Here is a 25,547-nt window from a genome sequence, read left to right on the forward strand (position 1 = left end):
ACAGGGCAGAGCCAGGGATGGCGAGGCAGTGCCCCACTCTGGGAAAGCAGCGGCACGCGGTAACTAACCCGTGGGGGCGTCTAGACCGCCAGGATCGGAACTGCCCAGATAACAGCTGTGGTTGCCAGACTGACTCAGCGAGTTGTGCACAAGGCCAACGGCATCACCCGCCACGGGCCCCGGGCCCGGGACGACCTCCAGCCTGCCTCCCCCGGGAGGCGGGGGGGGGGGGGGGGGGGGGAACACGTGGTCACCTCCCACTACTGCCTCTCGCCCTGGCTCTGACGCTGCCCTGTGACCTGGGACAGTCTCCCTCTTGCCTCCAAGCTTTGGAGTCCATGTCTGCAAAACGAGACACCTGGAAGGCACATTCCCCAAGAGCCCTTCCAGCTCTAAGATTTTGTGACCGTGGTCCTGCCAAACGGAAGAATGCCATTCTGGCAGAAGCCACACCGTGGGGTCTACGACCTTCCCGCTCAGCGAGGGGCCGGAAGCACCTGGGGGACATTGAAGTGTTGGCTCAGAGGCTGTCCCAGCAGCCAGCAGGTGGCCGTGCCCCGGGTCAGGCAGCCAGAGGGCCTGGTTCGCAGGAATCCTGCCCAGTGGCAGACCCAGGGACTGTGCTTGTCCCGGCCCCCCCACCCCGCCTACAGATCGGCACCCCCCTGCACCGCCTCTGAGTGGGGGCCTACAGCCACTGCCCTGTTGCTCCCTGACCTGCTCTGCCTTCCGTCTCCCCGTCTCCCCTGGCCAGGGGACAAGTAACCTCCCCACCTCGAGTCTCCCGGCTTCATGAGGCCGGCACAGGGGCCCGGACGGCGCCGAGAGCCCGCAGCATCCGAGGCATTTCGTAAAACACCTGCTGTGTGCTGTTAAGTGAGCACAGTGGACATTATTAGAAACACAGACCGAAAAGAGCCCCCATTCGTGTTTCCCGAGAAACTTCGTGTTCCCAAGATCAAATGCCATTTCGGTGACCTTGACCTTGGACACCTGTGCGGAGCTGTGAATGTCCCTCCGTGGAGGAAGGGGACTGCACGGGCTTCTTCAGTGAGCAGGGTGCCGGGTCCCTGGAGTAGCCAGTTACTGGCTGTGTTTGTTCCGTAGCATCTCACCGCCTCTCTGTCCTGTCTGTCTGTCCATGCCCGCACAGCAGCTCTGACAACACAGTGTTTTGGGTTTTTGGGTTTTTTTTAAGTAGGCTCCACGCCCAATGCGGGGCTTGAACTCACGGTCAAGACCTGAGAACAAGAGTTGGGCACTCCACCCACTGAGCCATCAGGTGCCCTCGACCACGCAGGTGTTTAAGCAACTTTGTTAACAGGCCTCCGGGACACAGAATTGGGGAGCAGGAGAGGGAAGAGGTTCTCAGGGGTAAACCCGGGGTCCGCAATCCCCCCGGGGATCCATGAGCTGGGACTGAAGAGCATTACTTCTGTATTTACTCTAACCTCTAACTCAATGTTCGCATTTCCTCTCACTACAGATGCAGACAAGAGCCACAATAATATTAGTAGAACCTGGGCTTCGTCATCAACAGAAATCAGATATTCCGCGCCACAGCGCAGCTGGGGAGATGTCTCAAAATATCATCGACGCGAATCACTATTCAAAGTTACGGCACATACTCGACCCAAGGCTGGATCTTCCCGTTTAATGTATTAATAGAGAAGCATGGTTTTTCAGTATACAAATTTGGTTTTTTTTTTTTAATAATTATTGATAATTTTGAAAATTATTTTTCAGTATCCTTGGTTTCCTTTGTGATTCTAAGTATTAAAAGCATTTAAAATGCATTTTTAAGTTCTTTTTTTTAAGATTTTATTTATTTATTCAACAGAGATAGAGACAGCCAGCGAGAGAGGGAACACAAGCAGGGGGAGTGGGAGAGGAAGAAGCAGGCTCCCAGGGGAGGAGCCTGATGTGGGGCTCGATCCCACAATGCTGGGATCACGCCCTGAGCCGAAGGCAGACGCTCAACCGCTGTGCCACCCAGGCGCCCCTAAAATGCATTTTTAAAAGACCCACTATTCTGAGAAGAGGTCCCAGTCTTTACCAGACAGTTAAAGGGTCCAACAGCACCAAAACAAGGTTCGGAACCTCTGGATTTGGGTCTTTTTTTTTTTTTAAGATCTTATTTATTTATTTGAGAGAGACAGTGAGCAGGGGAGGAGCAGAGGGGGAGAGAGAGAGACAAGCAGACTCTACGGTGAGGGCAGAGCCCCACGCGGGGCTCGATCCCATGACCCTGAGATCATGACCTGAGCCAAAATCAAGAGTGGGATGTTTCACCAAATGAGCCCCCCAGGCGCCCCTGGATTTGGGTCTTTCTGATATCTCCTCCAGTTCAGACTCTAGAAGGCCATTTGGAGGCTCCGAGTGCCGGGGAAGGAGGGAGGTGTGACCAGAGAGGAGCTCCCAGGGGATGCTGGTCAGAGGAAGGGAACCCCGTGGAGGCACGTGGCTCAGCAGGTAGATTAGCAAACTCCCCCACCCACCCCCGAGACCACTCTGGTCTACACCCCGTCTCTGGTCTATACCTGAGTCTACAACACTGACTCAAGATTCTGAGCTTTTTTCTCCTGCTGGAGGCACTCTGCTTAGATCTTCTCTCCTACTCTCCAGATTTTTATTGTATTTTATATGGTGCTTGTGGGCACCGCTGGGTGTTCTGACACTGCCGCGTGCTCTGGAGGAGCCCCGTTGCTAAGAAACAAATCCCAGATGTATCTTCAAACACACATCTCCATAAAAGCACATTCCTCCATGCCCGGCTCCATTCTGCCTGTTCTTGGGCTACTGAGGTTAAACCAGCCGCTGTTCTCCAAAGGTCTCATTTGGAGCCTCAAGGAAAACCCGATTAGCTGCTTTAATTACCCAGAGGCGCCACTGTCAGAGCTCAGGGCGAGGGCCGTCGGCAGAAAGAGGGGCACCGTCCTGGCCCCGGCAGCCTGCAGACTCCGAGCAGGGAGGGTACTTGGGAAGAGGGGACCCCAGAAGGCCCCCGTTCAGGCGGAGGGGGCGAGAGGGGCCCTGACAGCTGGACACAGCTCAAGGGACCAGCGAGCTACAGCCCTGTCCTGGGCTGTCCTGTCCTTTCGGCATTTCCAGGAACCACTGGGCTCACCATTCCCTGCAGAGCGGTTCCAAGTAAAACATGCTTTAGACCAAATCTGACCACAGCTTCTCTCCCGGGAAGGCCCCAGGCTTCCCTGGTGTTTCCACCACACAGGGCAGACCAAGGCCTCCGGCGTGGGATGCCACCCTCGCCTCCCAGCCTTGAAGGCAGAGAGGGTGGGCGGCAGACCCTGCTATCGCGCCCACTCCTGCTTTCCTGCTCCTCCTCCCCGGGCTCGGCTTCGGGGGCATTTGAGGGCGTCACAGGCTGAGGCTCCCCAGCAGTGAGTGTTTCTCAAAGGGGGTTCTTTTTTCAAAAATGCAACTGGACATTGAACAGCCTTCCTGGGAGATTCTGATGCACCCTGAGGTTCACAGGACCTCACGTTGGCCGTGTCCCTGGCTAGTTAGTCTGTTCCGAAATGACTGAGCACCTGCTGTGAGCCAGGGGGTCACCCTCGGGGGGAGCAGAGCGGAGGACGGACCGTCCTTGGTGCCACCGGCCCGCAGTCTAGGGGTCCTGCTGGTTCCCACAGCATCCGTCCTCTCGAAGCTACCACGGCGGCAGGGCTGGCCCCACCCCAACACACATTCCCAGATGAGAGTAGCATTTAACCGGAAAAAAATAATTAAAACATGGGCAGAGGACCTGAACGGACATTTCTCCAACAACGACGTGCATGTGGCCAACCGATACACCAACATCACGAATCACCAGGGAAACGCAAATCAAAGCCTCGAGGAGCTCTCCCCTCACACCTGTCTGAATGGCCATCATCGAAAAGACGACAGGTGCTGGCGAGGATGTGGAGGAAAGGGACCCTGGGGCGCAGTCGGTGGGAATGCGGACTGGGAATCCGCTCTGGGAAACAGCATGAAGGGTCCTCAAAAACTTGAAGCACCGTATGCCCCAGTGATTTCACGTCTAGGAATGAAATCACCGTCTCAGAGAGATGTTCAGCGCAGCCTACTGGCCAAGCTAAACGTCCGTCGACAGACGAACAAAGAAAATGTGGAATATTCACAGTGGAATCTTATCCCGCTTCAAAATCAGAATAAAACTGCCGTTTGCGACATGAATGAAGCTGGAGGGTTTGCGGCTCCGTGATCTAAGCCAGACACAGAAAGACCCACGCTGCGTGATCGCACGTGTGCAATCAAAAAAGCACCAAGTTCAGTGACAGAGAAGAATGGTGGTTACGGGAGGCTGCACCACGGGGGAGCGGGGAGAGACAAGAATCAATGCCTTTGGAGCCTGGAAAAGACATGGGATCCTCGCTCTGCTCCGGGCTCTATTCCAAGCAGTTTCTGTGTAACCACCCATTTCATCTTCAAGAGTCCTGTGAGGCGTGTCCTGTCATTGCCCCCGTGTTGCGGACGAAGACACTGAGGCACAGAGAGGTTAAGTCACTTGCCCAAGGTCACACAGCTCTCCCGTGGTACAGTGGGATCCAGGAGGGATTCCCCCAGCAAAACAAATTAGTAATAGCCGGCAAGCGGTCACCAAGACTCAGGGAAGCACTTGCGCACGAAAATTCTGGATCCTTGGCTCGCCATCATCAAATGCTCTTCCATTTGAGGACCCGCAGGGGCTCTCTCTCTCCCACGTCCCCTCCTCTGGGCAGTGCAGCAGGTGGTTGGACTGTTTCCTGCCAAAGGATGAAAGCTTCCCGCTCCTGACGAGGGGAGCATCTCAGAAGGCCATGCCAGAGGGCAAAGCTCCCCACTGCACCACGCACTGACCCAAAGAGGAGGGAGGTGCCCACCACCCCCCACCCCTGCATCAGTCCTGGGATGCTGCAATACTGCTCAGCAGGAGCCTCCCCTCTCCTCCTCACCTCCCACCAGCCCCAGCCGAGAGCCAAGCTGCCTGCTACCGAGGCATTATTTAAAAAAAAAAAAAAAAAAACCCTTTACATTAAATGTGTGTTACAAGGAGAGGCGGGCGTCGCGCGGGCGTTGGGGCCCGCTCCGGCTGGGACGGTGAGCCACTTTCCGGCCGCGTGACCTGCCAAACTCCTCCGGCAATTCAGGGCAAACAAAAATGCCTGGGGAGCCCTCTAAGCAGCACGCCATCCCCCCCAACCTTGCCAGCCTGCCACAGCCCCGCAGCCCAGGCACCAGCTCACGGCCTGGCGTCCACAGTGGGGCTCAGCCCGGACCTCCCCAGGGCGAGCCCTGCCTCACTATTCCAGATGCACAGAATGTCAGCCCACGCTCCGGGTTCGTCTTCCTCCTCTTCGACAGACACACTCAACGAACCCTAGGTCGGCAGCAGCCGCTGTAGCCACAGACTCCTGTAGACGGGCCAGTCCACTGGCCTTTCCCACTTCGCGAGGACAAGACTGTGTGCCGCGCTCTGCGCCTTTCTAGCGAACTTCCCAACACGGCCTTGCTCAGTGCACATTTCGGGCATCCATCAGCGTGCCAGCGGACACGTGCATACGCAACCTCTCCCGGACACCGTGGTTCGGCTTGCAAGAGATGGAGATGGGGGAACTCCGCCACTCGGGGAGTCTGGCACGTTCTCCTCTGGGTGGCCCTGTTTGAATTTCTGGTACTACATAAATAAAAACAGTCAACACAATGGCTTTCTAGTAATTCATAATTCCTTATGATTCATGACTCTGTATGATTCAAACCCCTCAGCTCAGTTAGGCAGCGCCTGGCATCGAGTGCCCGGCCCGACACCGCAGAGCCTCTGTTCTGTCATCTCAGGCTGACACACTTCCACCTGCAACTCCTTCTTCTGGCCATTTTTCTCCCCAAACATTCTTAGTTATTAGAAATTTCTCTCTTATTTGTTCTGCCTCTCCCTTCATCTCTCTGTATATTCCATTCTCTGGGAAATAAAGCTTAATGGGGAAGACTGTGAGCCAAAGCAAATGTCTAGCATCATTGATATGAAGTTTGGTGGCACTGAGACCATTAAACTCTTCTTCTAATTAAACCTGCTTTTTCTCAACTACAGGCATTCTAGAGGACTGTAAAATGCTTTCTTATTCAATGTCTTCTTGTTTTAACAGCTAATATTTTTTACATTTTTACTTCGTATTCTTTTCCATTGCAAACGTCCAGCATCTTAGCAGTATTGTGAATTAAAATGGAATTTTTTTTTGGGGGGGGGGGATGAAATTTGTTCAAGGGGTTAGAGTCTCCAGGCTCTCTACCACCCCTCGGGCAGCTCCAAGGTCGGGTCCTCCAAGGCTTTGGGAAGGTTTGGTGAGAGAGTGCAAGTCACTCTGACATGGAAAGGACCACGGATGGGCCAAGCAGGTGCCCGTGACCCACCACCCGGTGGTGGGCCCCATTCTCCCCTGGGCCTGGTCAGAAGCCTCAAGTGTCGGGTGTGGTGATTAGGGGGCTAGGTCTCTGCCATGACGTGGACCCCTGGAATCAGATTTGCAGCATTTGAGGGAGGCAGCAATGGGGCGGCTGCCAAATTCACCACCTACTTCCCCCCCAACACTGCGTATCAACCTCAGCCTTCAATGTGCAAAAATCCCCACCAAAAAAAATCATGTTTATGGAAATTATATCACCATGGCAACTGTAAAGGTCTCACAAGTATTTTTAAAATAGCAAATTAACAAAACCCACTTATAAAAATCTAAAATCTGCTCCTTTATGAGCATTAGTGAACATACAGGTTCTAACAAACACAAAATGTGTTTTGCGGCGTGAGGGCCGGAAGTCAGTAAAAAGGGCTCCCGACCCCAGGTTCACGGGGACGGAGGGTTGAACCTGTGAAAACAAAGTTTTATTTTTCTAGTGAGAGCTCGCACTTTGGATTTATTCTGGAAAATGACACCAAGCTCTCCGGGTGCAGAAAAATGTGGGTAAGAGACCTGCGTTGCTGAAATACTAATTTTTTACTTGCTATTTTCACATCGCTGATATTATTACCTTCCCCACCCTGCAAGACGATTCCATTTTTAACTCATAGGTTTTTAGCCATTGCATAAGCTTCTGCCGCTGTGAGTTCGCCTGGCTGGATCGCTATTATAAAGCCTGCTTCTCAGAAGTCTGCACACAGATCACGCAGGAGGGGGAGCAAACCGGATTCAGAAGAACCCAGCTCGGACCTCTCTGCTTTTTAAAAATGCAATTGGTGCGGCTCGCAAAGGGGCTCCTTGCAAGTATGCAAGTAGACGGCGTGCTAATTTTCCGTGTCTTTTGTGAAGACTTTACACGTAACGGGTGTGTTTTGATGACTCTTCTCATAATGAGGAATCACTGGGGGCCTTAGCAACTCAAACACTGCGGGTTCTTTCTGTGTGAAGAGGAAGAAACATCGAACCACGCAGTGAGGACTTCATTCTTTGCCGGGTCCCAGGCTCCAAAGGGGCGGGGTGGGGAGCCGAAGGGAATGGGGATGCGAAAAGCAAAACGCTGGGTCTTAGGGAGCGGAGAGTACGCTGGACAGAGGTGGTGATCGGCTTGTGGTGCCTTCTGGTTATCTAAGGAAGCGAAAGAGGGGGTGCCAGCAGTAGCCAGATGGTGCCTCTTCCGAAGTGATCATCACAGCAGAGACAGATCCAGAAGTATCACTGATGGGTGGGGAGCGAGTTCCTCCAAGTTCGACGTCTGCAGTCCGTGGGGAAGGCGGGAAGGGGGGAGGCGGCGTGGGGGGCAGTCCAGAGGGAAAGCAAATGAAGGGGGCACCTGGCTGGTCAGGAGGCGAGAGTGTGAAAACCGTACAGGACACACGGAAGAGGACCCCCCGCCGGGACGCCAGGGAGTCGCGCTCGGCCCGGCCCCCCGGCCCACTTGGGAACGCGGCATGTCACGAGCATGAGAGCCATTTGGAAGCTGGACGCCCACACTCAGCTGGCAGGAAGCTCCGGCTCTGTGTACTGGCTGTTCCAGAGCTTCCAGGAGGAAGACTGTGCTAGAACCAACTTCTGTAGGAAAATGGGGGGTGGGGGTGGTCATGGTGCCAAGCTGGCAGGTCGGGATCCCCCAGCCCCGTGAAGCCCGCAACACCAGCTCTGCACCCAGGGGGTCCCGGCAGGAACCGGGCTTGAGCCAGGCTCTTAATGAAGGGGCTGTTGCTTTGACAGAGGTCGGGGTGGAAGGGACCACAGGGAGAGTTGAAATGCTGGGGACCCGCAGCAGCAGGAGGCCGTTCCCAGGCTGGGCCTGAAGGCCCAGGGAGAGGGAAGGGGGAGTTGTCTGAGTCTGGAGAGGGCTGGAGGGCAGAAGCCATGGTCAAAGGCAGGAAGCCGGAGGAGCCAACGCCCTACCTCTCTCCCCCTCTCCTCCATCCCCGCCCAAGGCCTCTCTGTCCAACACACCTACGGCCGGCGAGGCAGGCCCGCACTCCGGGCTCAGGGCAGGCCAGGGAAGAGATGCGGGGCCAGGGAGACAGGCGGTGGAAGGATCCTCTCCTGCCCATCTCTGCAACGGCAGGGCTCAGTCCTTCAGAACATGAAAGCATGAAATCAGCCAGGACCAGCAAGACGAGCGACTGGAGCAGAGCCTCCATTTGCCTCCTGACTTAAAGGTACAGGCTGCCAATGGCCCTGATCTGATATCTTCGACTATCTCGGCACAAAGAGGCAGGACTAATAAGCACCCCTGCTTCGAACAGGTACAAAGAGGGGCCTGGACAGGGACAGTGAGCTCCACCAGCGCATGGCGCCCTCACGGCAGAGCCGGAAGGAAAAGCCGGGATACGGGCTCTTAGCCCGGCAGAGGCCACACTCTCCTTCCCGGCTCATTATCGGCCAGCAGGTATGCTGGGATCCTGCTGCGTGCTCTGCGCTGGACCAACAGTCAGGAGAGACACGCAGAAAAGGTGTCATCAAAGAGACAAGACCAACCCACAGGATAAATGGGAAAGCCGAAAATGAGAGCGGCAGGTAGACCAGATGATCCGAAAGCATAGCTGCTTGATTTTAAAGCACATTCTACCCACCACTCCACTTCCTCCCCCCAGTCAGTGTTATCGATCTCCAGACTTGTAAGAATCACGACTGGTGCTGGTCGGGGGTGGTGTGTGGGGAACCCCAAACAGAATGTGAAATGATGGGATGCAAACAGCACTGGGGAGACCTAGGTGCTCGCCCGCTGCCTTCCCCTGGTCTGCCTTCGAGGAGTGCTCTGGTCAGTCTCCGAGCATGCCTGAGGACGTACACAGGGGAGAGCCGGCCCTTGAATCCTCAGGGGAGCCCACACAGGGAGCGTGAGAACATCCCTCAGCATCGGCTGCATTGGGCTCAAGGGAGAGCTCTCAGGAAAGATAAAACACACAACAGTCCCATCCAAGAGTGGGTGCAAGCGATCGGGTATCTTGCCAAAGCCATGGCTTTTCTCAGCTTTCCTTCAGTTCAGATCAATTCCCAAGCACCAAGGCCCCTCTTCTCAGGATGTATCAAACTCGGAGTCCAGCCCCAGGCATGGAGGCCCGAGACCAACCAAACCTGGCCTCACCCAACCTGCGAGATTTGGTGCGTCCTCCACGGCCCCCTTTCTGCTTCCGACCTCTAAGAACCCCAGTTATTGGGGCCTAAGATGGTTATGTTTTTGTTCATTTCTTTTCCACTTCTGAGTCAGGCCACGGAGTGATTTCTGGAAGATTCCACTTGCATGTTCAACCACAGGACCCCTCGGAGCCAAGGATAAGTGGAGGCTCTCCCACGCTCTCCTGGTGTGACGGCATGACACACACATTGGCGGTTGGTTTGAGGTTGGCTTCTTTGAGGTCCATGAATGATTCTCGGACGCCACAGGGAGCTGTCACCCAGGAATAACCAAGAAATGAGACTTCTCCAGAAGAGATCTGAGGCATCAGGACCTGCTCCAGCTGTGGCGGCAGCGTTCAGATTCCTGGTCGACCCCAGAGGCAGGCTGCACAAGCAGCGGGCTTAGTCCCAACCGGCCGCTGCAAGGGAAGCTCGCTACGTGCTCCTTGTATCTCCCAGCCTCCTGGGAAACTCAGTTCTGTCATACCCGAGCCTGCGCTGATGGGACAGAGGGACAGCTCACACTCCCGAAGGCCTGCAATAACCTTCCGCGTGACCTTGGGGTCTGCAGGGTAGGCGTCCCGGGGAAAACCTCTTCTGGGGATCTGGGCCCTGCACACCAATGCCACCTCTCCAATGATTCTGTCCCAGAGGCCCCAGATGGCCCCCGAGTTAGTGAGAACCGGCAGACCTCAGGTGATAAGAAAGAACTTCCTTAGGGTACAGTACTTAGGATTTAGCTGCAATTGCCATGTCTGAACAGTCTGAGCGTTATTTGGCTTTTAACTATATAATTTTATAACTTTCATTTTAAAATACGTCCACACTTGCAGAAAGGTTTCAGGAATAATACAGGGAACTCCTGCCTCCCCTTTATCCAGATTACCAATTCTTAATACTTCGCTACGTTTGTCATTCTCTTTCTTCCATATTATTATTTATTTTTCCTGAACCCCTTGGAATAGGCTACATACATCACGGCTCTTCACCCCTTAATACTTCAATGTGTTTCTAGCAACGAAGTTGTGTCTGTACATATTCACAGCCCAGTTACTGGTTTTAGGAAATCGTAACATGGATACAATACTGATCTAATCGACAGCCCATATTCCAATTTTGCCAGTTGTCTCAATAACGTCTCTCTTGGGCTCCTTTACTCCTCCGGCACGGGATCCAATCCAAGATTATGCTTTGCATTCAGTTCTCAAGTTTTTTTAGTCTTCTTTAATCTTTCGTGACCACGATGCCGTTGAAGAATACCGGCTGGGTTTTTGTAGAATGCCCCTCAGCGTGGGCTCCTCTGGTCCTTGCTCGGTAGATTCGGGCCATGCACCCCAGGTTGGGATCCTGCACAGGTGATGTTGTGTCCCTCCCAGGGGACCTACCAGGAGGCAGATGTCTGTCTGTCCCACCTCCGTGATGCTTATCCTTAAACCGTTTCATTGGGATATAATTCACATACCATAGCTTTCACCCATTTCATAATGCAGCGTGCAACCAAGCACAGTCCATTTTAGGACGTTTTTGCCACCCCAGAACCCCCCTAGGCATTAGCAGTCCCCCCATGTGCTCCCTGCCACACTCCTCGGCCACGTTGCCCTCCGCCTCTATTCGTCGGTCCATTCTAGACTGTTCATATAAATGCAACCGTACAGTGTGGGGTCTTTTGGGACTGGCTTCCCTCATCTGGTGTCATGTTTTCAAGGTCCAGGTGATACTATTCAGTTCACTCGGTCGAGATGCTGTATGATTACTCCCTTTTCAAATTGCGAGCGTTCTGTGGAAGCACTTCAAGATCCTGCAATGATCCTGCTCCCCATGAAAATTTCCCGCTAGATTTAACTGGATGGCTATTGCCCAAAGCAATCTTTATTAAAACGGTTTGCTGAGACAGATCGTCTCCACGGCCCCCCCCCCCCCACTTCTCAGCCATTAGCGATTAGCTATACCACTTGAAAGGATGGATGGTGGCGTGGCTTTTCTCAGTAAGCTTGGGACTGTCCCAATGGACCCCCCACAGAGCAGGTGCTCTGTCCCAGCAAAGGGGCAGCCAACACCCCTCCTCTGCCCCACGTCCCTCCCCTGAGCGGCCGGGACACCAAGGATTCCTCAGAGACACACACGCTGCCTGCAACCTTGGAACTCTGTCCCCCACTTCCCTCTGTGCTGGGAAGGCTGAGGAGTGACATGAAAGCCTGTGTCCCTTGGGCTTGGGGTCCCTAGGTTCAAGGAACAGGGAGCCGCTCTCTGTCCCACCTTTACAACAGGAAATCAATATGCATTTACTTTAGCTTGCATGCAACCGGGGTGCTAGGCGCCCGGCGAGGCAGAGGCAAGTCACACACAGCCCTGACCCGCAAGGGAACGATTCACGCAAGATTAAGACAACAGAGGGGCGCCTGGCGGGCTCAGTCAGAGGAGCGCGCAACTCTTTATCTCAGGGTCGTGAGGTGGAGCCCCACGTGGGGGTAGAGATGATGTAAATAAATAAAACTAAAAAAATATATATATATATATGAAAGATTAAGGCAACAGAGGAACCAGAATTTCCGAGGAGCAAGAGGAATGTCCTAAGTGGTCCTAAGTGGCCTGACAGTGCCAGAAGGAGGAGCTCGCCACACAGAGGGGTCAGGAGGCCATCTGAGATGGGCCTTGATGGCCGGGCAGGTGCTTCCCTCGATGGGGGGAGGCGGTCCCAGGCACAGGAGCACCGTGTGAAAGCAAGGGGCCTGGCTGCACTAAAGAAACCAGTGGGGGATAGCGGGGGGAAGTTCACTGGGTGCCGTGGGCCCGGCGTGGAGTAGGAACCGAGCCCATGGACGGCGGGGAGAAGTGGTCAGAGCTGAGACGGGAGCAGAGGTGGAATCTGGGGACACAGACCCTGTTGGCACGGAAACGTCATGCCCCAGCCACACTGACCGCCCTGTGACCCGGGAGGGCCCTTGTCCGCCAGGCCCAAGGGGGACACTTGTCCCTCGCACAGGTGTGGCCAGAGCCGGCCTGTCCCCACAGGGAGGCTGTCTCTCCACCCAGGAAAGGCCCTGGGGTTCAGGTTTGGTGCTAGTGTCTCGCTGTCATGTTTTCCTTCCTGGCTTCCAGATGCTTTTCGGTCTCGGGAGCCTCCAGGCTGCCTGCCTGCGTGTGTCCCACTGCCACACCGCCCAGACACGGGTTCCTGCACCCGCCAACCCCGGGCGGCCGGGCCAGAAGCGTCCCTGAAAGCCCCCGCATTCATAGGCTCTGTCGCATTGCGCGTCCTAGGCTCTGAAAGAACGCGGTCAGAGAGCAAGACTGGAAGGGGGAAGGCACAAAAGATGATGGGTTTGCTGAAAACCACGGAATGGGACCCTGTGAAAGAGTGACTGTTACGGTGTGCGCAGGTGGCCCTCGGAGATCCGGCGGGTTGGGCGCCAGAGCCCTGCAACAAAGCGAGGGTCCCAGTAAAGCAAGTCGAACGCACTGCTCAGCCTCCAGGACCCCAGAGTCACGTTCACACTCCCCTGCGGCCTATCCGGTGTGCAACAGCACTGGGTCCAAAACACAGCACGTACCCTAATTTTGAAAGGCTCTGCGGCTGCAGAACGCTAACCGCGTGAGCTTTCAGCGTCACACTCACCGATCACAGACCGCGAGAGCAAATACAATAACAAGAAGCCTGACACAGCGCAAGAATCACCAGAACGTGACACACGGACAGGATGTGAGCCAAAGCTGTCGGGAAAGTGGCGCCCCTGGACGGGCTTCCATCCGCGGGAGCAAGAGAGGCAGTGACCAGGGACTCCTCTCCATGGCGTGTCACGAGGGAGGAAGAGCTGGGGTGACAGAAAGGGTGACAGGTCTCCTGCACGCTGTCCCTCCTCCGGTCTTTCTAAGGCCTGCACATTTAATTCGACAGGTGGCAATCATGGCAATTAGGCGCCCAGGACAAGCAGCACCCAGGTGGCAAGAGGGCCTCTGCAGGCGTCGGCGAGGTGACATTGTGGGGTCAGGGCACCGGGGAGGGGGGAGGAAGAGGCCCCTCCTGGTTAAAATGCAGGGACAGGGGCCGCCCTAAAGCTTCCCGGCCCTGGGAATGTTGGGCCATTTCCTTTGTCACCGTTTGAGGACAGGCCGTTCTCGAAAAACACCAAATGATTCTTGGCATGGGAGTAGAGCTTCCCAGTTAACAACGACCAAAGCCCATGGGGTGCTTGGCTCCCCCAGAGCACCCTGGCCGGGCCTGACCCACATTCCAGGGTCCGGGACAGCCCTGGTCTCGTGTCCGCTACTCCCGCCAAGAAAGCAGCCTCTCCGATGAATTTCAATAAATGCCCACTATATCCCGTGTTCTGCCATCGGAGTAAGAAAATACTGTCCCCACACCAGCGCTTCAGCGGCCCCTTAGACACCTCGCTCCTGGTTAGCACGGAGGCCCCGCACCCCGTTCTCATGGGACACTCCCATGCAGAAGACACACCCACCCAACGTACATCCCGCCAAGGCCACCTCCACCTTGCCCAGGCCACGGGGTTTCAAGGCTTGGTGCCACCCACGTGTGCCTCCTGTAAAGGTAAAGCCTATGGTGGCATTTGAGTGTGCATACACACACACACACACACACACACCCATCACCAGTCATGCTCCCAAAGCCTCTTACCCACCAGTAAAGTCAGCTTCGAGCCCTGGGTCTGGAGGGCACCCCCAGCGTGTCAGATGTGTGAGCCAGGTCTTGGCTCTGAGGGACCAGGAAGTGCTTACGGGGGTCCTGCCCACCCGGGGGGGCCACTGCAAGAACAGCCCTAGAAATGACTTTGGGAACAAAGGAGATTTGGCCGAAGCTAACTGGTGAGGAGAAACCTCCCTGACCACGGAGTGCTTAGTGGGTACAGAACACAATGACCTTGGGAGGTGGCCGAGCGGGAGCCCTGAGCGCCAGTCTAGGGACGGAGACGCGGAGGCTCAGAGAGGGGAAGGGACCTGCTCAGGGTTCGTGCTCTTGAGAACCAGAGCCAACTCTGAGGCCCTCCAGCGTCCATGGCACTTGGGGCTTCAGGAACTGGACACACAGCTGGAAATGTCACTCCGTCCCCTGCCCTCCAGGTCATTCTGTTCAGCCCATTGCTCATTTCCCTGCTAGCCAGCGTCGGTGGAAAGCGTTCCCTCACCTTGGTGGACCACATCGGGGGGCCCTTCCTCCATTAACTCGCACACGCACTTATCACAGCGCACCTCCCGTCGGCCGGCCAGCTCCTCGAGGGTGGGGACCACGTCTTCTTCGACTGTGGTCCTCAGCTCGAGCATAGACTGGCAGCAGCAGGAGCGCTCTGCATGCCCGGCCAGTGACACGCTGCTGGAGGCCCTCGGACGTCGCTCTTCTCTGCTCGGCGCTTGGCCACACTCGCCTGAAATGCAGACTTCCTCAGTAGCATCCGCTGGTGATCACTTCTGAGACGTTGGTCCTTTGCAACATCTCACAGGAAACAGGGACACTGTTGGTGTTACTGAACGTGACCCAGTCACCCCTGACCCAAGCCACAGTGGGACACATCCCACAGGAGACTCACGGAGCAGGTGTCACTCGGCTTCCGAGAGTGGCAGGGAGCCTCTGACCCCTTTGCCACACCTGACACAGCACCATGCGGACACTGGACTCTAGACAATCCTGCGGGGACCCCACTGTCCCTGGCATTTCCCAGCACTTCACCGCTGTGAAAACACTGTGAAATGTGCATTAGACCATCGTAACCCTACAAGAAGGGGGTTTGCTCAAGACAATGCTGATTCTGGTTTTCTCATTACAAAAGTAATACATTTTGTGTTCATTTTAGAAAATTTCGGAAACGTGGGGCACCTGGGTGGCTCAGTCGTTAAGCGTCTGCCTTCGGCTCAGGGCGTGATACCCGTGTTCTGGGATCGAGCCCCGCATCAGGCTCCTCTGCTGGGAGCCTGCTTCTTCCTCTCCCACTCCCCCTGCTTGTGTTCCCTCTCTCTCTGGCTGTTTCTCTGTCAAATAAATAAATAAAATCTTTAAAAAAGAAAGAAAGAAAGAAAGAAAGAAAGAAAGAAAGAAAGAAAGAAAGAAAGAAAGGAAGGAAGGAAGGAAGGAAGGAAGGAAGGAAGGAAGGAAGGAAGGAAGGAAGAAAGAAAGAAAGAAAGAAAGAAAGAAAGAAAGAAAGAAAGAAAGAAAAAGAAAATTTCGGGAACGTGTAAAAGTATAAAGAAGAAAACAGCTCCCAGGCGCTCCCCACCTGTTAACATCTCAGTGTCATCCGGTTTTATCTATCCGTCTATTTATCTGTCTTCTACCTTGTATGTTCTTGATTTTAAGATCCCATTGATCATGAAACACACCGTGAATTTATCAACAATGTTTTAGGAAAGAAAGAAAAAAGAAACCATTTCTCTTGATATCAGTCTCACATTCAGAAACATCCACGCCGTGGGGAAAGGAGGTGTCTTAGAATCAAGGAAATACCAAAGATGTGAGCTCCTTACAGACCGCACAATTTCAACTGCGTTTTTCCCGTTTTCTCCTAAAACTTGCTGCCCCACCATCAGAAACTCTTTGTAAACACCATTGCAGTGGGTAAATAATATTCTACCACCTTCTATTGTTGTCATCTGGGTTTGTTTATTATACATTTTTATAAAGTCATCTCTACGCCCCACGTGGGGCTCGAACTCACGACCCCGAGATCAAGAGTTGCATGCTCCGCCCACCGAGCCAGCCAGGCGCCCGGTTTGTTTATAATTTTCAGTGTTATAAACAAGGCTTCATGGCACATCTTTATGCATGACTTTCTGTCCCTGTTTTTGGTTGTTTTCTTAGGATGAGGTCCTGCAAGTGGAATTACTGACCTAAAGGGTATGAACATTTAAAAACTCTTGATACCTAAATGCCAAACTGGTTTCCAGAAAAGATGTCCCAATTTACATTCCTACCAGTGACACAAAAGCCCCTTCTCTTTCTGTGGCATTGATTCTTATCCCCCCCCCCAAAAGCAAGTAATACGGGTGTTGCAGTTTTTTAAAAATCCAATAGGAAAAATGGGCTTTTAGGGGAAAGCAATAGTCCCCTCTAGTCAGAGCTCTCCCTGCTCAGTCCAGCTTCCCAAAGGCAAGCTTCTATACGTGGAGCCCCTGTCATGAGCGAGGCACGGTTCTAGGGTGCAGAGTATAGCAACGAGCAGACAAAAACCAGCCAAACAAAAAAACAGACAATAGAGAAGATACGTTAAATAATCCAGTATGTTTGATAGGGAGAGTACTCTCGAGGAAAAGGAAGTAGGGAAAGTAGGGCGTGTGGGGAGGAGGGGAGAGCTGCTATCTTAAGTAAGATCTTGTGATCATGTGGGAAGGTGTCTCGGCTGAACTGTGTCCCCTCAAAATCCACAGGTTGAACTCCTTACCCCCAGCACCTCAGACTGTGACTATATTTGGAGACAAGATCCTTTTTTTTTTTTTAAGATTCATTTAGTTATTTGAGAGAGAGCGCGTGCACACACAGGTGGGGGGGCGGGCAGAGGGAGAGAACCTTAAGCAGACTTAAGGCTGTGCAGGGAGCCCAACATGGGGCTCGATCCCACGACCCCGAGATCACGACCTGAGCCAAAGAAACCAAGAGTCAGATGCTCAACTGGCTGGGCCTCCTGGCGCCCCTGGAGATAAGATCTTCAAAGAGGTGCTTAAGTTAAAATGAGGTCTTTGGGTGGAACTTAATCCAGTATGACTTGTGTCCTTGAAGGAAGGGGAAATTGGGACCCAGACACATGCATGCACAGAGCAAAGACAGCGTGAGGACAGGGAGAAGACAGCCGTCTACAGGCCAGGCAGACAGGCCCCAGGAGAAACCAGCCCTGCCCGCACTTGACGCAGACGCCCAGCCTCCAGAAGGGTGAAGATAAAGTCCTGCTGTTTAAGCCACCCAGTCTCCCGTGCTTATTGGGGGCACCAGCACCCCCAACACAGGTGGCCTCTCTGAGTCCGCGACACTGGAGCAAAGCCCTCAGGACGCGAATGAGGGAGCCACACAGGTATCTGTGGGACGAGTCCGTCAGGCAGAAAGAACAGCAAATACAAAAGCTCTGAGGTGCGAAGGTGCCTCTTAAATATTAGAGGAATTGCGAAGAGGCCAGTGGGGCTGGAACAGAGTGAGTGAGAGGGAGCGGAGCGGAGCGGGAGGGGAACCGGAAGGACAGCGGACGGCATAGGCTCTGGAGCTGCGGGCCCTGGAACGGGACTAGTCCAAACGGAGACGTGCTGTAAGACTGTGAAAACGTAGCATGTGAAAAAGAAATATTAAACATTTCATTAGTAATTTTGATTGATATGCACTGGAGGTTAAATATATTGGCTATACTGAGTTAAATAAAATATACTAGTGAAGTGAATTTCACCTGTTCCTGTTAGTATTTTATGATATAGGTACTAGAAAATTTTAGATCATACCTGTGGCTCATGTTATCTTTCTTCGGGAAAGTTCTGGCCCGGGGTCTTGTGGGTTATGATAAAAGCTTCAGCTTTTGCTCTGAGTGACTTGGAGCCATTGGAGGGTTTCCAGGTCCAAAAAATGACCTGATCTGACTCACTCGTGTTTTCAAAGGATGGCCCTGGTGGCCCTGTTGAAGAGAGATCGCTAGAAACATCAATAAAGGTGAGCAGATCAGTTATGGAGCCATTGCAACCATTCAGGAGAAGATGGGGCTTGGACCGGCAAGGCAGAAGCAGCATGGTGAGAAGTGGTCAGACACCAAATAGATTTTGAAAGCAGAGCCAGGAGCGTTTCCTGACAGATTGGGCGTGGGGTGCGAGAAAAAAAGGAGTCAAGGATGAGTCCGGGTTTTTGGCCTGAGCTCCTGGAGGGATGCCATTTGCTGCGAGGGGAAATAAGAAGGGAGAAGCAGGTCTGGGAAGAACAGCACGAGCTTGGTTTTTAGATAAGTTAAGTCTCAGATGCCTTGTGGTTTCCAAGTGGAGATGCTGGGAAGCCAGTTGGGTCTAAGACTCCGGAGTCTGAGCTGGAGATCTGGCTTTGGGAGAGATCAGTATAAAGCTGCAAAGGAAAGCCTGACGGACAACATCAAAGGAGCCAGTGTAGGCGGGAAGAAGAACAAGGTCAAAGGCAAGGCCAAGATCAAGAGCCCCGAGTGCCCCAGGGACCCTCACGTTCGGAGGCTGCCAAGATAAGCAAGGGAGACAGAGAAGGAGCTGTGAGGTAGAGAAAAACCAGGAGAGGGAAGTGTGGCAGAAGCCAGAGGAAAATTGTGTTTCAGGGAGGGAGGGAGGTAACATGTCCAAGGCTACTGAGCACTCCAGGAGAAGGAGACAGAGATCTGGCCACGGGATTTAGCAACCCGGAGATGCTGGGGATCCTGGAAAGTACAATTCAGGTGAGTGACGGACGCAGAATGACTACCGTGGGTTCAAGAGAAAGCGAGAGGAGAGGGATCAGTGACCGCCAACCCAGGTAACTCCTGCAGGGAACCGTACTGTCAAGGGAAGAAGTGGCAGTGGGGAAAAGATCTAGAGAGGCTATTTTTAAAAGGGGGGGACAATGTCAGCATGGACGTACACTGCTGGGAATGAAACAACGGTGATGTCAGAAAGAGACGGAATTCTTCTGTTTTTCTCATCTCCAGAGTATCCTTATATTGCTTTTTCATGTTTTATCGACGTTAGACATTGACTTTCTGCTATGATCTGCAAGCTCAGCTGACTTGCATCAGCCCTCGTCTTCCTGCTGCTCTTGCTCCAATATCATCCCAGTATATCATGATCGTCCCACTGCCCCAACACAGCGCTATTTCAGTGCATCCACTGATCACCTTGGTAACCTTTATCTCTCGGTCTACCCACTACAGACAGCATCTCCTGATCCCCCCACTTTATAAGAGGAGGGTATTCACACCTCTACCCTACCCTCTTCATGTCAGTCAGCTTTCGTAGGGTGCGCTCGGAGAGGAACAATGCTAACTCCTACCAAATCTCGGCAACTCACGCTTATTTCTTATTCATATAACATGCTGTGCCCTGCTTCTGATGTCCTTTTTATTCTGGGAAGCAGACCGAAGAGCAGCCCCCATCTGAGACCTGCCATTCTCGTGAGAGAAAGAGAAGAGCAATGCCAGGACCTCACAATGCCTCTTAAAGCGTCTGCTCAGTCATGGCATAAGTCACCGCCACTCACATTCGATTGGCCAAAGCAAGTCACGTGGCCAAGCCCGTTATCAGTGGGCAGGGAAGGAAGTATTCCCCTCCCACAGGAAGCATGGCAAGCCATATGGAATCAGGTGGGGATGTGCTGTCCTCTTTCCAGGGAGGAGAGTGAATACTTGGGAACAATAATCTATCGCAATCCACCTGCCAACTTCTACAAGCTATAGTTTTCATTTTATATTGTCAAGATAGAAAAACTTTACATCTTCCTTTATAGCTGTTATTAAGCAGTCTTCAGTGCCTTGTCTGTGGTTGCTTTTATAAGTTGAAAACCACTGAGCAGCATTGATATTACTATGACTAAGCAAATATTCCTGCTGCAGAGTCAAAGAGGTGCTAAGAGCCCATACTGTGCACCACCGTTCCAATGACACAGACCCTATACACTTCAAAGAGCCCCGTTTTTATACTCCATCATTCGCTCCATAACAGGCCACATTTTGATTTGCTTCATATTTGAACTATGCCTTTCATGAAAAATTTTTGGTCTCCCTGAAGTTGCTAATTACCTTTCTTTTTTTACTGTTGGTGGAAGAAACATGTGTTTTCTACACTGTATCCCCAATATCCTCCAAATTGTTTCTCATTCCATTTATTGTTTGGAATATTTTTATACTTCTCTTTTGAAGTCTGCTGACCTTCTGAACTAATTGGGCCTTTTGCTTAATTTTTGGATCTTAATGCTTTTGCATAGCCTTTTGTCTTTACTGCTGTTGCTAATTGCCTTCTGTTTTTTATCAAAGGTTTAATTTCTGGCAGTCCCAACAATACTCTTAGCTCTATGGAATGTCCCCTTCTCACACTATTCTCAGAAAACTCTTTCCTAGGGCCTTCGTCCTCCCACTCTAAAGAAGATTGCCTGCTCTCAAGGCTGCTGAACAATTCTATCCTCGATTTTCATTGCTCTCCTGAAATGGATCCCTTGTTTCCTGGATCTCATATCTTCTCTCTTGGTTTACTCTCTGGTTTTACTGAAATACATACTTAAATAACTTCCTTAAAAAGGTTAAATAGGATGTAAACTTCCTTGGTCCTTGCATCCTCAGGACCACCACACTTACATATAAAATAAAGGCATCGGACCAGATGATCTCTAATGCCTATTCCAGGAGTATAATTCTAGCCAATATTCACTCACATATAGCATACTATACCAAGGAGAAATTTAAAATGGTTGTTGTTTTCAAGGAACTTAATTTACAGAGGCAAAAAATAAACTCATGAGGGGCGCCTGGGTGGCACAGCGGTTGAGCGTCTGCCTTCGGCTCAGGGCGTGATCCCGGCGTTGTGGGATCGAGCCCCACATCAGGCTCCTCCGCTATGAGCCTGCTTCTTCCTCTCCCACTCCCCCTGCTTGTGTTCCCTCTCTCGCTGGCTGTCTCTATCTCTGTCGAATAAATAAATAAAATCTTAAAAAAAAATAAACTCATGAAACAATTAAAAAAAAAGTTAGCAGTAGATGCCACAAGTTAGGGGAATATTCATCATCAGTTTGAGCATTGGGGGTAGAGGAAAGACAGAGAGAAGCTGAGCCAGGCTGTGGTGGTCTTACCAGGGAAGCAAGACTTCTGTTGGGTGTCAAAGAGTAGGCAGTATATTAGAGATAATTATTTATGAATATCCAACTGGAGATTTATGGCCAACATTAGTCTGAAGGAATGGTTATCAGTCAAGGGAAGCTCTCCCCCCACCACCTCCCTGTCACCATCTGAGTTATCAACATTTTCGTTTTACCAAGTCAATCAAGAAAGATAAAATTTTTAAATATGAAAGTATAACTTTGCCCGTAACCAACAGACAAACTCTCCTTCCATTCCGGGGCATAACAATGAACTTTCACTATATATATGAATAATTGTGTACAAACTTATAAATGCCCTAGTTTTTGGACTCTGAAGTGACTGACAACAGTCTGTATTAGCAGCGTGTCACTGAGTAAAACGGGGCAGAGGGGCACTCTCTTTACCACCATCCATGTTTTTAAAGATTTGTTTGTTTGTGAAAGTGTGTATGCACAGGAGCGGGGGGGGGGGGGGGGGGGGGAGAGAAGCCGATCTCACCCTGAGATCATGACCTAAGCCAAGGAAACCAAGAGTCCAATGCTTAACTGACTGAGCCACCCAGGCACCCCTACCGTCATCCGTTTTTAAAATTTGTTTTGTATTGTTCCAGTGAGGAGTCAGAGCGGCCATAAATCACTTCTGCTTCCCATCCCCTCCCAGGAGAGGAAACATCCCTCCACAGAGTGACAGCACTGCTGCTTGGATGACAAGGCCCCAGGGATGGTCAGGACTGGGCTTCTCAGCCGGATGAATCTGAAACACCCGCATCAGAGGAAAAACAGGCCTTCCTCCACCCCCCACCCCTCTGTCCCATTCGATTTGCAAATGAGAAGACTTGCAGAGAAGGAAGTTTCCAGAAAAAAGAAACGATCCCTGGGCCAAAGGTCTGACCAGTTTCCAAAGAGTGGGAGTAAGGTGAGGACAGCAAGTGCTTGGGGCCCTGTGGCTAATTTCCCGGGCAGGGTCTCACCTCCTACGACCCCTCTGGGAGGCTTTCTCTGAACCCCACTTCCACCTAGGAAGAATTAGCTGTGCGCAAACACTCTGTCCCTGCAGCCATGACAGCATTTATCAAATTCAAACAAAGTTTGCATCCATTTTCCCCAACAGTCTATGACACCTCAATGGACTTAGTCATCGTCACGCCCCAGTGCCTGGTACGTATGTAGTGGTTGCTCTGCGTTTGTTGAATGAATGAGAGCAAATGCATTGAAAAAAAGGTGCATTTCATCAATATTCAGTTTTCACAGGAGCCAGAAGGACCTAGGGGAGGGGATCTAGGCCAAGGAGATGATTTCCACGCGCTGGGGCCACACCACCCATGGAGGACAAAAAAACAAACAAAAAATAAAACAAAACGCAAAAAACGACTGTGCGTTTCACGTGGCCTGCATTGTCACCCCGGGCTCCACCGCAGGTTGAGGGGAGCAGAGAGATCCACAAGGACTCAAGGCCAGGGTCCCAAAGAGCACCCCCGCACAGCCAGAGTGGGGGCAGTGCTCAGCTCTGCAGAAGGGCCAAGAGCAAGAGGAACCCACCCTCCCCGGAGGACTGCCTCTGCGCCCAGCCCCTGAGCTTTCTAGAATTTCACGCTGTCCTCTCCACTGCCCGGAGCGACAGGCATCCTTGACTTACAGGTGAGAACCACCACTCGGGATCAGGAGCCCCTCCCTGGGTGTGCAGAAGGGGGGGGCCTGCGCCCTAGCCCATGGGGCAATGACAAGCAAAACAAAATGCGAAAAATGCCTGGATTTGATCCTTGAAAACTCAGAAACCTGTACACCCTTGGCTTGCCCGTTTTATTAACTTTTGCAGTTTGCTAATTTTCCCTTTATTTTCTTCTGGCTTCTCAGAAAGATTTCTTAGAAAAATCCCATAGGATTCTGATCTAACAAAGGGAGGTGCTTAGAGGAAGGAGCTGGATGCCCAGGGCAGGGGCATAACCCAGGGAGGGGAGAGCCTGGAAGGCCCCTGCAGGTGGTCCGCCGCGGGGGGGGGGGGGGGGGGGGGGGGGAATCCCCTCACCCAGCAGCAGCTGGGGGCAGCCCCTCCCAAGGGGGAAACACAATGCTCTTTTTCCCTCAAAAGACCATACAGAGTGCCATTTACTTCACCACTTAGAAGTGGAAGGAAGACCCATCCCCGCTGGTGATCTTCGCGTCCCCAGAGAGGTGGCTAGGCGGTGCGCTTGTACTCCAGCAGGTGGGAATTCCTGACAAATTAACAACTGCTAGCTGTCCCTGCGGCGTCTAAGCGTGCAGAGAGCCGGCCTGGCGACATGGCCCCGGACACCGGGGATGGGGGGAGGGGGCAGGCTGCTGGACGCGCCGCGAGGGGGGAGCACAGCTGCCGCCCACCTAACTTCTCGCTCAGACAGATCTGCGGCCCTGGCCCCCGCAGCCGTGGGGCGGGGGGGCACAAGCAAGCACCGAGGGGAAAGTGAACGCGTCCTGCGTGGATGGGTGTGACCTTCGCTTCCATCGACACGGCGGGGGCCCCGGGGAACTGGCTAACCGCGAGGCCGTGAGAAAGGCCGAAGTAAAACAGCAAACGGCTTCCAGCTGACCTCTGTTCTTGGGAACTTGGAGCCAAGCGCTGGCAGCTGGCTGGCGCGGGGGCAGGCTCTCTCCTGGGGAGGGCACGAGGTGCGGGCCGCCCCAGTCCCGCACGCAATTGGGGTGGGGGGGGCGCCCGGCAAGAACAACGGGTGCCAAGCAGGCAAGCCGGGAGTTGGGGGAGGGCGCGCAGACAGAGATTTGGGGTGGGGTCAGGAGAGGGAGGGTCAGGGAAACTTCTCGTTCCCTCCCTCTCCGCACCCGTCGGCACCCCCCTCTGTGACGGGACCCTGTTTTAATATTTGGGACACTGGGACCATCAGGGCCCTCTCCGGGCAGCCAGAGTCCCACACAGAATTACATCGGCGCGTTCCCCACTTTCTCAGGAGCTGAAGGGACGGGAGGGAGCTATGGGGTCACCTCTGGCCGAGAGGGTCCAAACCCACGGGCATTCAAACTAATGAGACCGTCCCCCTCCCCTGGAGCCCTGCGGGTGCTGGCGGAATCGCCGACACCCCGGGAGGAGGCGGAGGACACTCGCCCCCGCACGGTCCGCACCCCGCGAAGGCAGGCGGGCTCGCCGGGTGTCTCCGAAGCCCGGCTGGTCCCCCACTTCCCAGCTCGGCCGACCTCTCTAACGCCCGGGAGCTCGGTCGTCGCCGCGCTCCCCCCTCCGGGCCTCGCGCCCCTCGAAGGAAGGGGCTCGCGGGAGGGGGCGCGCGCGGGCGACGAAGGGCAGAATTTCGGGGCGTCTGGCACGGAGCCTCGCGGGGGCCGGGTGAGCCGTCCGCTTCGCCGCCCGCGGGCCCCCGGGGTCCCCAACAAAGTTCCGGCTCTCAGGGCCGGACCACCGCGCTCACAGGTGGGAGGAGGTGAAGGGCGGGTCAGGGAGCCCCGGGGCGCCCACTCCGCGCGCCTCGGCCACCCGCCGGGGGGGCGCTGGCAGCGCGGGCCGGGGCGCGCGCGGGCGCCACCCGAGGGCGTCCCCCGTGCCCTCCGCGGCGGGGCCCGGGGCGCAGGGGTCGCGACAGCCGCGTCTTACCCAATCCCGGCACGAAGGTGTTGAGGAAGAGGCAGATGACGGCCACCGGGAAGGGCATGTACGGGATGGCGGCGCGCAGGGGGCCCTTCTTCTCGCGGACCTGCACCACCACCCCGCTGGACGAGGACGCGGCGCGGGGGTCCGCCGCCGCCGCCGCTGCCGCCGCCGCCGCCGCCGTCTCGGCGTCTTTGTGCGAAGGCTCCATGGCGGGGCGCGCTCAGGGGCGGGTGGCGGCGGCTCTGGGCCCCGGGCTCCGCGCCGAGCTCAGGCGGCCAGCGAGCTCCGGCGCCGCGCGGCTCGCCGAGAAGCCCGCACTCCCGCGTCCCCACGCGCCCGGCCCTCTGCCGCGCGCTGCGCCGCGCCCACACCCCGGCGCGGGGCGGAGGGGGCGGCGCGACACCCGGCGACAGCGCTCCGACGCCCCTCCCCGCCGGGCCCCTTCCCCGCCCTTCTCCCCGCCTCCCCCCTACAAAATGCCACTTACGCATCCGGGCGGAGGCAGGAAAGTAGAAGAGGACCGCGGAGGGAGCCCGCGCGGTTCGCCTCCTGGGAGGGATGGACGCACCTCGCCCCCCGGAACAGGTGAGCCGGGCGCGAGCCTCGGCCCGGG

The 25,547-nt window shown here is 54.2% G+C and overlaps 1 protein-coding gene across 1 annotated transcript in view; it reads right to left on the reverse strand.

Moving 5' to 3' along the window:
• STUM (stum, mechanosensory transduction mediator homolog) overlaps positions 1-25,282 on the reverse strand; it is a 49,330-nt gene extending 24,048 nt beyond the window's left edge. The window contains exon 1 of the mRNA XM_057315434.1: positions 24,938-25,282. Coding sequence (XP_057171417.1) covers positions 24,938-25,142 — 205 coding nt within the window. The 5' untranslated portion in view covers positions 25,143-25,282. The remainder of the gene's footprint in view (positions 1-24,937) is intronic.
• Between the last annotated feature and the right edge of the window lie 265 nt (positions 25,283-25,547).

The sequence above is a fragment of the Ursus arctos genome, unplaced genomic scaffold (genome assembly GCF_023065955.2).
Source record: "Ursus arctos isolate Adak ecotype North America unplaced genomic scaffold, UrsArc2.0 scaffold_2, whole genome shotgun sequence".
Classification (NCBI taxonomy): domain Eukaryota; kingdom Metazoa; phylum Chordata; class Mammalia; order Carnivora; family Ursidae; genus Ursus; species Ursus arctos.